This window comes from Pristis pectinata, chromosome 24, assembly GCF_009764475.1.
Source record: "Pristis pectinata isolate sPriPec2 chromosome 24, sPriPec2.1.pri, whole genome shotgun sequence".
NCBI lineage: Eukaryota > Metazoa > Chordata > Chondrichthyes > Rhinopristiformes > Pristidae > Pristis > Pristis pectinata.
In genome coordinates this window covers 21,820,320-21,833,326 of record NC_067428.1, presented here as the reverse complement: position 1 = coordinate 21,833,326, position 13,007 = coordinate 21,820,320, and the positions used below count along the sequence as shown (strand labels likewise).

At 42.9% G+C, this 13,007-nt stretch overlaps 1 protein-coding gene and 1 non-coding gene across 2 annotated transcripts; both read right to left on the bottom strand.

Moving 5' to 3' along the window:
- Positions 1–5,542: 5,542 nt before the first annotated feature.
- rps15 (ribosomal protein S15) lies at positions 5,543–10,051 on the bottom strand. The gene is made up of 4 exons (XM_052037752.1): positions 9,998–10,051; positions 9,321–9,409; positions 7,733–7,967; positions 5,543–5,700 (listed from the first exon to the last, which is right to left on the bottom strand). Exons 1-4 carry the CDS (start codon positions 9,998–10,000, stop codon positions 5,587–5,589), a joined length of 441 nt encoding a protein of 146 aa, XP_051893712.1. The 5' UTR covers positions 10,001–10,051; the 3' UTR covers positions 5,543–5,586.
- LOC127582776 (small nucleolar RNA SNORA13) lies at positions 6,489–6,619 on the bottom strand. Its single transcript, XR_007958167.1, has one exon. It is a non-coding gene; the product is annotated as a small nucleolar RNA SNORA13 (small nucleolar RNA).
- Positions 10,052–13,007: the final 2,956 nt, after the last annotated feature.

The following is a 13,007-nucleotide window of genomic DNA, read 5'->3' as shown; positions in this document are numbered from 1 at the left end:
CCTGCGCTCTTCTTCCCTTTCACTTTATCCAATCTTTTCCAATCTGTTAAACCCACCCCACTACTACTTAGTTTAAAGCCCTATCCATAGCCCTAGTTATGTGATTTGCCAGGACCCTGGTCCCAGCATGGTTCAGGTGGAGCCCATCCCATCGGAACAACTCCCTCCTTCCCCAGTACTGGTGCCAATGTCCCACAAGGGGCAGATTGTGCCTCACAAGCCTAATTGAGTTTTTCGAGGTGACAAAACAAATAGATGAAGGTAGAGTGGTGGATGTGGTGTATATGGAGTTTAGTAAAGCATTTGACAAGGTTCCCTATGGTGGGCTCATCCAGAAAGTCATGAGGCATGGGATCCATGGAAACTAGGCTGCGTGGATTCAGGATTGTCTTGCCCACAGAAGGCAGGGGGTGGTAGTAGATGGAGAGTATTCTGCCTGGAGTCAGTGACTAGTGGTGTCCGCAGGGTTCTGTTCTGGAACCCCTGCTCTTTGTAATTTGTTATAAATGGCTTGGAGGAGGAAGTGGAGGGATGGGTTAGTAAGTTTGTGGATGACACGAAGGTTAGAGGGGTTGTGAATAGTGTAGTGTAGTGGCGGCACAACATGGTGGGCCGAAGGGCCTGTATTGTGCTGTATTGTTCTATAGAAGCTTGTCATAGGTTGCAATAGGATATAGACAGGATGCAGAGTTGGGCAGAGAAGTGGCAGATGGAGTTCAATCCAGAAAAGTGTGAAGTGATACACTTTGGAAGAATGAACATAAAGGTGGAGTACAAGGTTAATAGCAGGATTCTGAGCAGTGCGCAGGAGCAGAGGGATCTTGGGATCCAAGTCCATAGATCCCTCAAAGTTGCCGCACAAGTTGATAGAGTGGTTAAGAAGGCGTATGATGTGCTGGCTTTCATTAGTCAGGGGAATGAGTTCAAGAGCCACAAGGTAAAGTTGCAGCTCTATAAAACTCTGGTTGGGCCACACTTAGAGTATTGTATTCAGTTCTGGTCACCTAATCATAGGAAGGATGTGGAAACTTTAGAGAGGGTGCAAAGGAGATTTACCAGGATGCTTCCTGGATTAGTGAACATATTTTATGAGGAAAGGTTGAGCGAGCTACGGCTTTTCTCTTTGGAGCAACACAGGATGAGAGGTGACATGATAGAGGTGTATAAGATTATGAGGGGCATAGACAGAGTGGACAGGCAGCACCTTTTCTCCAGGGCAGCAATAGCCAATACAAGAGGACATCCATTTAAGGTCAGAGGAGGAATGTTTGGGGAGATGTCAGAGGTAGGATCTTTACACAGAGAGTGGTGGGTGCCTGGAATGCACTGCCGGGGGTGGTTGCAGAGGCTGATACAATAGGGATCAGATAGGCACATGGAAGTAAGAAAAATGGAGGGTTATGGGCTGTGCAGGAGGGAGGGGTTAGATCGATCATGGAGGGGGCGTTCATACAGATCGCCACATCGTGGGCCAAAGGGCTTGTACTGTGATGTACTGTTCTATGTTCTATGAATTCAAACCCACTTTTCCCACACCAATATTTGACCCACGGATTTAACTCTCTGATCTTATTGACCCTGCGCCAATTTGCACGTAGCTCAGGTAGCAATCCAGAGATTATTACCTTTTTGCTTCTGCTTTTAATTTCGTCCCTAACTGCTCAAATTCCCTCAGCAGAACCTCTTTCCTTTTTCTACCTATGTCGTTGGTACCCACATGGACCACGACAACTGGATCTTTCCCCTCCCACTCCAAATTCCTCTGCAGCTCAGATGAGATGTCCCAAACCTGGGCACCAGCCGGGCAACACAGCCTTTGGGACTCTCAATCCTTGTGACAGAGAATTGTTTCTATTCCCCCGACTATACTATCCCCAATTACAACTACATTTCTCTTCTCTTTCACCACTTATTTCCCTGTAACCTCTGCTTTCTCACATGGCCATCTGATTCCTGATTCCTCTACCACACTCCTACACTAGGGGTAATTTACAGAAGCCAATGAACATATCAACCAGTGCATCTTTGGGATGTGGTTGGAAACTGGAGCACTGGGGGGATCCCCATGCAGTCACAGGAAAAAATGCAAACTCCATACAGACAACACACAATAAACAATACAGGATCAAACCCAGGTCATTGAAGCAGTAAAGCAGCAGCCCTGCCACTGCACACACCTCAGATTAATTCACTAAACTAAATATAAACTGGGTATTTTTAATCCTATAGCGTTTTCTTTAATTATAAAGCTACACATATATTTTTGCTTCACCTAGGTACCTTATTTACAGTCCATCCTTGCTGCTAAAACAAACTGTATTATACTATTTATTTACTACTGCAAATGAAAACTGCAAAGTTTAGAAAGTCTAGCAGTAAAACTAAATACATATTTAAAATGAAATCACTTCCTTACTCACCAAGGTCCATTCTATGTAAACACTGCAATCAGTAGGCACTACATTGTCATGTTGAAACATAATCGAAAAGCAAAAACTGAAAATACTGGAAATCCGAAATAAAAATAGAAAACGTTGGAAATACAACTCAGGAAGCTTCATGTTGATCACTTGAAACATTCTCTCTCTGCACAGCTGCTACCTGACCTGCTGAGTATTTCCAGCATTTCCTGATTTTATTTGTCTTTGAAAATAATAATCATGTGCCTTCAGGGAAATATCTAATGTAGCAGAGTACATGGGATTGTGCCAGTGCTAAAGGGTTTGTTTTTCTTATTTATTTTCAGCAAATTCAGATGGATTTGGACATGGATATAATCCTGACATTCTTAAGTGGCACCCAACCTCCTGTTTCCTCTCTCATCAGAAACAGTCTGGCCACACTGTTTGCCTTTCGATTCCTCACAATTATTGTCACTGCAGAAACAATTTGGAAAGATGACTTGCAGGACCTGTTCTGTAATTCCACCCAAGTGGGCTGTCGTCAAGAATGTTACGCCGAGTTTTCAATTGTGTCGCCATTTACCTTGTTTGCACTGCAAACTGTATTCATTATAACACTGCTGATTACGGTCGCTTTCTTCAAGAGCCTGAGACAGCCCCATGACATCCCTGGTCAAGCAGCCTGCAGCTTTTTTAGTATGCTTTCCAGAATACTAATTGAAGGAATTTTCCTCTTTCTGTGGCATATGATCCACCCTGGTTTATTGAGGCAACCTGTCTTTAAATGTAATGTAATTCCCTGTGAGCAGACAGTGTACTGCATTATGCTTGGAAATAGACAGAAAGATGTCTTTTCTATTCTCATGTGCATCTGTTCCTTGGCTTGCATATTGATATGTGTAATTGAAATATACACATTGGTGAAAAAAGTTCCATTTTCCAAAAGTATATCTAAAGTACAGAATTACAGAAACCAACAGGCCATTTAGCCCATACATCCAGGCCGCTTATATTTTAACCTCATCTCATTAGTTACAATATGCACTTTTTTCAGATTATTTGTCATCTTGATGTGATTATGTCATAGTTACTCTGATAGTTGTTATCTTTGCTGTAATAAATCAAGCTTAATTTATTTTCAGTTTGCTGTCCAAACGTTCTGTTGGCCTGTGTAACACTGACCACCACAGAATACAATGTTATGCTCAGTGCTGGTGAAAGGAGTTGGCAGAAAGCACAGCTCGTAGAATAAATTGAGGAAAGATGGAATAGAGATGACAGCGTGGAGCTTCAACAGTTTCTTTGCTTTTCATCTAAATGATGAAAGTTTATCGACATGAACCATGGAGTTTCTCCAGATGTTGCCTAACCTGCCATTTCCAATATTTTCTCTTTCAGTTCTGCTTTTCATCTCCTTTCAGATGGTCCCACTAAACAATTTTCTGAAATACATTTGATAAAATATCTTTAAAAATATTAAGTTTGGAATCACAATGTACTCTCCTAAATACAATGAGTAATGCTCAGTATGCACCTCCTGAGCTTATTGTTCTGATGAGGTATGCAGAAAAATGCACTATTAACTCTATATTTTAAAAAACCCCTTACCAAAACAAATGTGCCTACAGATAAAACTCAATTTCATTTACATCTTATATCCCACCCTTATGGATCCATGCATCCTGGAGTTCACAAATTTCATTCATTCCACCTCCCCGACCTAAATAATCACAGAAATTAGGCAAATAACGTCCCAGGTACTGAACTGTCAATTATTCCCTCTATCCTTTAACTTGTATTTGCTATCTCCACTTTGATTGCAGTTGTCACACCTCCTATGGAATGTCAGTTAACGTAGCTGCTCATCTCATACACATTGGTAAACAAGTCATCCGAACTGCCACCCTTGGGGTAACAAAAATGATCTGTATATTAAATAACCAAAAAGGGTTGCACTGTTAATGTTTTAGAATACTGTTTTTTGTATTTTCACTATGTAGAACTTCAACTTTACTACCAGATCTCTTAATATTAATATCTCAGATTTCTATTTCAGTCTCCAAAAATTTTTCATATTCTATCAGCACCCTTACCAAATCCTAAAGTGGACATGTGTGCCAATCGATTACTAGAATTTCAGATATAAATAACCTAAAACTACAGTTATGGTATATACCCAGCAACATCAAAAACCAACAGGAGAAAGCAAGTGATGCAACAGGTGAGTATTCAGATGGAGGGCTTGCTGGGTCTCCACTGTGCAAGCATTTTCAGGATCTAGGATTCCCAAGAAACGTGAAGTGGGGTTGGAATTAAACACCTGCAACACAAGCCAAGTTTGCCAAGGCATCAGTTACTGGGACACCAGTACAGAAAGAATTCTGCACCCTTTCCTTTGCTGGAGTTTAAGCTGGAACTGAGAACAGCTGTATTACATTACACTGCTTGGATGATCATACCACCAGCATATCCACAAAACTACCAACCCCATTTTTATATGTCACCACCCAGGGAATTCAAGCTATAGCATTCTCGCCACAAGGGGAGTTAACCAGGCTGGCATGCAAATAACCAGCACCATTGAGTGGTGCTGTGGAATGAATTAAGGCAATGACAAAAAAAATACCACTTTAACATAACTCACATTTACACTAGTTTTAAGCCCCCTCTCCCTTTCTCACAACACAGTATGGTTTCTTTCCATCCATACTCAGGTTGTACTGATTAAAGGATTTTTATAAATTAGCAACATGGGGTGCTGAGCTCCCTATGGTAGAGTATCTCATGATGAATTTTGAAAACCATGCTGGAAAATGTTGAGATTTTTCATTCAATCAGTGCCCTTCAGATCTAATCAGTGAAGCTGGACAGAATTTGGGCCATTAGCCACATGTAGTACCCAGGTGTCATGAAAGGTAAAACAGAAGTCAGCCCTATGTTGTCCAGTGTGAAGTGTTTCAGAACAGACTTTGGTCTCAAAAAAATGTTATAAAAAATAAAATTCAAAGCAAATATTTAAATAACATGCACCAAACCTATGAATGATCTCCACACATTCAAACAAAATCTTCCTGTTCCATTGCATAGTTATTCTGGAAATGGGAAAACTATAGTTTTGAAAAATAAAAGAAACCAAACTGTACTGGAACTGAGTTTTATTTACACAACATTTCCACAATAAACACTACTTCAGAGGGATGAATCTGGAAGAGTGAGTGGCACCAATACCAGGTCTACCATGCTTGACAGGTTTGTAGGTGATGGAGAACTCTCCAAGGTAATGGCCAATCATTTCAGGCTGAAAGAGGGGGAAAAAAATCAATGATTAAATGAATAAATCAAATTACACACAACTTCCCGAATGGCGGAATATTCAAAGATGCAACCGGATTAACAATTCCCAATAGTCAGATCAATCCCTTTTGGCAGATAAATTTAGTATCAAGATAGCAATGCAAAGGATTGTATATATCCCTTGATTGTTCCGAAGTCCCATATAACAGTGGGAATATTGTTCCAACTTTTCCCAGACAGAATGCTAGATAAAAGTTATCAACCAGAAATATTAATTGTTCTCTCCAAAGGCCACCCATTGAATATTTCCAGTTTCTGATCTTGATGCAAAATCATTGTTGGTTGTATGAAAAAAATTACAATATCACAAATTAGATTATGATTGTGCCATTTTGAATAGGAGAGCATAAGCTTAGTTTATTACTGTTCTGCTGAATATAGGATTTTTGAAAGATTTGCTTTTCTTTGCAGAAACCATTTTCTTTTAATTAAAAACCTATGCAGAAGTGATATATCTTTCAGCTCAGAGTATGTTGCAAGCTATATCAGAACGTGAAGATCCCTCTCCAGTAAATGAATGCTGCCCTTCAGTGACGCCCCAGGATGCTGTTCCACAGAATCTGCTGCTTTAGTAGATGGAACACTTACTGTGGGCAAGGTTCAAAATAGGTACCAAACATTATTATTGAAAATCTAAATGAAATGAAAGAAGCCCCACATCTTCATACAGCTTAGAGATTACCACAGTCCAAATCTCCATGCGATTTACAAAATGCTAAATATTCCAGTTAAGTGTGTTTCAGCCAAATCGCAATATACTGAAGCACAACAGCAACAGAATCGCTGGAACAGCTGAGGTTAATGTACGCCTTTTTTGACGCCACACTTATCTATTGAGAATTAAGTGGGTAACACAAAAGGCAAAACTCTCCCCATCCCCTGCTCTTGCTACAAAGCAGTCCTTCAAGTATTCTTAATTTTGCAATTACATACTTTAAGCATCTGATAACGACAATAAAGTTAGCCAATATACACAGCCTAATCATAGACAACATGTTGTTTCTATAAGGATCAGAAAATCAGGGCAAAACATTAAAGGAAGTCAGATATAGGTGAATTTTTAAGGTTTTGTCTTGTGTTAATCCTTAGAGAAGTTCTTAGAAACGTGGGGAGAATATTAAAAAAAAACAACTGCTTCAGACTAACATTCAGTTGCAGAAGAAATCACTGTGCTAAAATTCAGATTGCTCTCTCATTAAATGAGAGCCCTTTGTTGAACTACCAGGTCATTGCTTCACATTACAGAATCTGCTGCAAAAGATACAAGATTTATTAGTCACATGTCCATTGAAACATACAGTGAAATGCATCTTTTGCGTAGTGTTCTGGGGGCAGCCCACAAGTGTCACCATGCTTCTGGCGCCAACATAGCATGCCCACAACTTCGTAACCCACACTTCTTTGGATCAACACAATGCTAATTAAGTTGTTTACCTAAATTGAGGTATATTAAAAGAAACATTTCAGTGCACAGTATTAAAAAAAACTGCCAATCAGGTAGAATGGGGCTGATGGAACTGCACTGCTGAGAGCTAGCAGAATCTTGGTGGGCGGAATAGCATCTATGTCCTATGAAATATTATAGAATCCAATTTATTATTACTGAGCCTTCTGTCCAGGGGGCGGGGGGTGAAATAATGTGCTTAATTGATGAATTATGCTTGATTAATTCTGCTTCAACTACAACTTCAGCTTTTTTTTTTACAATGAGATCATGAGATCACTGTAACTGGAGCAGTAGTCACATCAAATCTGTTTTGGTCTGGGCTCCAAGATTGAGATTAATTGGATAATGCTACAAACAACCACCGGCTAAATGGCCTTCTGGAACACGATTATTGAGTACTGCTCAACCTCCTGTGGCTATGTCACTCTAACCCAGGCCAAGACTTTGCCAACAGCCTTCTCTGTGCTCACCTGAAACACACAAGGAAAATAATACTAGATAATTAAAGTCAAAGAAAAATTCACATTACCTTGATTTCAACCTGGTTAAAGGTTTTGCCATTGTATACACCAACCATGCTGCCAACCATCTCTGGAAGGATAACCATGTCACGAAGATGTGTCTTAACAACCTCTGGTTTCTCCATTGGCGGAGCTTCCTTTTTGGCCTTGCGCAACCTCTTCAGGAGGGACTGCTGCTTACGGCGCAGACCTCTGTTCACGCGCCTCCGCTGTCGAGCACAATACAATTGCATCAACTGTTCACTGCAAGCCAAAAAAATGTTGAACTTCATATTACAATCACACTAAAAAGGATATTTCTGGATATATTTAATTTTCATTGTACATCACATTCAGGAAAGAGGGGAAGTTTTAAAGGGGAACCGAGGGGTGGTGGGTAGATAGAATGAGCAGTAAAGGCAGGTACGATTACATTATAAGACATTTGGACAGGTGCAGGGCTAGGAAGAGTTTAGAGGGATATGGGCCAAATGCAGGCAAATGGGACTAGCTCAGGTAGGCACCTTGTTCAACATGGACGAGTTGGGCCACAGGCCTACTTCCATGCTATGCAACTGATGTGAGGCAGTGGGCAGTGTAGGTCACAGTACATTTACTGCCTTCAAAAGTCTTTGGTACTGGATCAGCATGGACAAATTGGGCCAAAGGGCCTGCTTAGGCACTGTACAACCATGACTCTCCAAGTATATTTTCAATAGTAAGCGAGAAGTGGAACCACATGGCAACATTAATAGCAGACCTAGTGGTCCATACTGACCATGTCGTAGTGGGTTTAAACCCCAGATGTGAACATAAGCAGCCCAAAGATTTCAATGTAGTTTTGACAAGTCACCTTCAGATGTTTGGCACTTTAGATAAGTAAGTTGTCAAGTTTTCTCTTGGGCTTATTTCTAGCATTATCCTCCCCTTTTCAGAAGGGCTACACCCTACACCATATCAGAGAACAGTCTGTACTGCCTTTATTTTAATCTAGTTAGACTTTGCTTAGCCAAAGGAAAATTGAATAGATGGCAGGTAACCTCAAAAACCCCATTTTTGTTCCACCCAGGCCAACTTGGATGACTTTCTCCTGTGCTGTATTCTTCCCTGAGCACTGTACAATCTCCTGCAATTTCAAGTCTCTGAACTCACTAGGCAAAAGCAATGTAAACTGCATATGCAAACATACTCAGCACAGTGAAGTTAACAATGCAAGGACCTTTTGAACCTGATCACAGCAAAGGTATTAAGTGAGATATTTAGCACAAGATTCAAAAATACATGAAAGGAGATCCAACAAACTTGCATATGCATCTTATTTTCCCTGACCTTAAAACTATTAGTTTCCTTAACATAAATTACTGCAATCCATGTAATTATCTACTTTATCATTAGGGCAAAAGAGGATTGGGGGGGGGGGGGGGGGGGGGGGTGCACCACAGTGTGCAATTCCCACAATTCCCAACTGTGAAAAGGGTGGGATAATTTTGGCTTGCTCAAAATTAATAGGATTATAAACATTAAACTACACTTGGACAGGTAAAAAAACCATGGTAAGGCCACAGGACGGTCATCTATATAAATATCATAGAAGTCATTTTGCATAATGAAACTTACTAGGACATATCAAGGAGCTGATCCAGGTCCACACCTCGATAGGTGAATTTCCTAAAGGTCCTTTTCTTCTTCTGTTCTACTGGGTCCGCCTAGATTTAAAAAAAAAGTACATGCAGAATATATTACAGAAATTGAAAATACCTCTCTCAAGACACACTAATATTCTGGTTGATCAATTTACCTTTGCGGAAGGAGTTCACAGCGTTGCATTGAAAAAACCCAACAAAGCCCCCACTTGACCCGGGGACCGCAGGCAAGCCCCCACCGCGTTGGTTTTACCATCTCCACCCACACTTCTCCTGTTAACTCAACACCCCAACAACTGGACTTTCTGAGACTCTCGCCAGCTCCACGTTATCTCCCAGCCTCACACTCCGACTCCCGCTGTTTCAGAGCAGGTTCTGACCTCAAGGTGCCCGGAGCACGAAGGTTTCAGCCCCGAGCCCACCTGCAGCGACGGCCAGAAGCACAGCGGCCCAGCCCTCCCATCAGGCCGGCCACACCGGGGCCCACCCGCTCCTGCACCTCATCTACGTCGTATTTTTTAAAAATAATGATGAGATACGATAGCTCGAACTCCGCTCAACCATATCATCGGCGGTTGGGCGGCCCCGCTGCGCCCCTGCGGCAGGATTGCAGAGGATTGTACCCGAGCGCCGCCGGCTCCGCACACCCACCATGGTCGCCCGCTCTCGCTGGAAAGGACCTCCCTCACTTCCGGAGCGGCAAATATCGCGGGACTTCCACCCTGGGTTGGGGGGGGAGGGGATAGATTCAACGCGCATGCGTCCGCACTGGAATTGCTACAATGATGTAGCCAGGGGGAGTCGTCCATCAGCGAGTGCAGTGGCTCATAGAGCCGCCTCACCTCCATCTTAGAGCATGGAACAGGCCATTCGGCCCACCATCTTGTGCCTATCTTGATGCCAATTTATTAGTAAATATCCTCTTCCTGCATAGCATCCACATCTCTCCATTCCCTTCATATTCAGCTGTCTATCTAAAAGCCTCTTCCACGCCACCAAACTGTCTGCTTCCACTACTACCCCTGGTAACCTATCCCACTCTCCGCGTAATAAAACTGCCTCTCGCACTGCCTTTAAATTCACCCCCTTCCCCCCCCCCCAATCTTAAAGAATGTGCTCTGGTGTTTGATATTTCCACCCTGGGGAAAGGATTCTGACTGACTACCCTATCTATGCCTCTCATAATTCTTCAAACTTCCGGATCAGAATCAGGTTTATTATCACTGACATATGTTGTGAAATTTGTTGTTTTGCGGCAGCAGTACAGTGCAAGACATGAAGACATAAAAATAACTATAAGTTACAAAAATAAATAGTGCAAAAGAGGAATAACAAGGTAGTGCTCATGGGTTCATGGATCATTCAGAAATCTGATGGCGGAGGGGAAGAAGCTGTTCCTGAAACGTTGAGTGTGGGTCTTCAGGCTCCTGTACCTCCTCCTCAATGGTAGTAATGTGAAGAGGGCATGTCCCCGGTGATGAGGGCAGCACAGTAGCGTAGCGGTTAGCGTGACGCTATTACAGCGCCAGCGATCGGGGTTCGATTCCCGTCGCTGTCTGTAAGGAGTTTGTACATTCTCCCGTGTCTGCGTGGGTTTCCTCTGGGTGCTCCGGTTTCCTCCTACATTCAAAAGACGTACGGGTAGGTTAATTTGGGTTTAAAATGGGTGGTGTGGACTCATTGGGCTGGAAGGGCCTGTTACCACGCTGTAAATAAAATAAAATAAAATAAATAAAAATAAAAAATAAATGATGGATGCCACCCTCTTGAAGATGTCCTCGATGGTGGGGAGGGTTGTACCCGTGATGGAGCTGGCTGAGTCTACAACCTTCTGCAGCCTCCATACCAGGCGGTGATGCAACCAGTTTGAATGCTCTCCACTGTACATCTGTAGAAATTTGCAGAGTTTTTGGTGACATACTAAATCTCAAACTCCTAATGAAGTAGAGCCACTGGCATGCCTTGTTCATGATTGCATCAATGTGTTGATGTCTTGACCTTTGACTCAAAGATAGATCCCCTGAGATGTTGACGCCCAGGAACTTGAAGCGCTCACCCTTTCCACCACTGACCCCTCAATGAAGACTGGTATGTGTTCTCTCGACTTCCCCTTCCTGAAGTCCACAATCAATTCCTTGGTCATGCTGACGTTAAGTGTGAGGTTGTTGTTGCAACACCACTCAACCAGCCAATCTATCTCACTCCTGTACACCTCCTCATCACCACCTGAGATTCTGCCAACAACAGTGGTGTCATCAGCAAATTTATAGATGATGTTTGAGCTGTGCCTAGCCACACAGTCATGAGTGCAGAGAGGGTAGAGCAGTGAGCTAAGCACACATCCTTGAGGTGCGCCTGTGTGGATTGTCAGTGAGGAGGAGATGTTACTAGCGATCCGCACTGACTGTGGTCTCCCGATAAGGGAGGATCCAGTTGCAGAGGGAGGTACAGAGGCCCAGGTTTTGAAGCTTGTTGATTAGTACTGAGGAGATGATGGTGTTGAACACCGAGCTGTAATCGATAAACAGCAGCCTGATGTATGTTTTGCTGTTGTTTAGGTGCTCCAAAGCCGAGTGGAGAGCCAGTGAGATTGTGTCTGCTGTAGACCTGTTGTGACAAGTCCAGGTCCTTGCTCAGGCAGGAGTTAATTCTAACCATGACCAAACTCATCACAGTAAACGTGAGTGCTACCGGGTGACAGTTGTTGAGGCAGGTCACCCTGCTCTTCTTGGGCACTGGTATGATTGATGCCCTTTTGAAGCAGGTGGGAACCTCCGACTGCAGCAGTGAGAGGTTGAGGATGTCCTTGAACGCTCTAGCCAGTTGGTCAGCACAGATTTTCAGTATTCTGCCAGGTACACCATCAGGGCCTGACACCTTGTGAAGGTTCACCCTCTTGAAGGATGTTCTGACATCGAACTCTGAGACAGAGATCACAGGGTTGCCAGATGCTGTGGGCGATTAACACAGGTGTAGTGTTATTCTCTCTTTCAAAGCATGCATAAAAGGCATTGAGCTCATTAGGGAGTGAAGCATCACCTCCATTTATGCTGTTAGGTTTCATCTTATAGGAAGCAATGGCATGCAAACCCTGCCACAGCTGTCATGCTTCCGATTGTGTCTCTAATTTCACATGGAATTGACTTTTCGCTCTCACGATGGCCTTCCATAGGTCGTACCTGGACTTCTTGTGGGATTCTGAATCGCTGGTCTACAACGCCACAGATCTTGCCCTCAGCAGACTGTGAATCATCTGGTTCCTCCAGGGCTTCTGGTTTGGGAAAACTCGAACGGCACACATTCATCCACGCAGATCTTAATGAAGTCGGTGACGACTGTGAGAGATTCATTCAGATCCGAAGATGAATCCCTGAATATGGTCCAGTCTACCGATTCAAAGCAGTCCTGTAAACACTGCTCTGCCTCCCTTGATCATACCTTCACAGTCCTCACCAATGGGGTTGCAGTCTTCAGTCTCTGCCTATATGTCGGGAGTAGAAGTACAGCCAGGTGATTGGACTTGCCAAAATCTATCAGGTTTCACCTCCGCCTCTGACGCTTTAGGGAGAACAACCCAAGTTTGTCCAATCATTCCTTATAGCTCATACCCTCTAATTCCAGGCAGCAACCTGATAAACCTCTTCTGCACCTTTTCCACAGT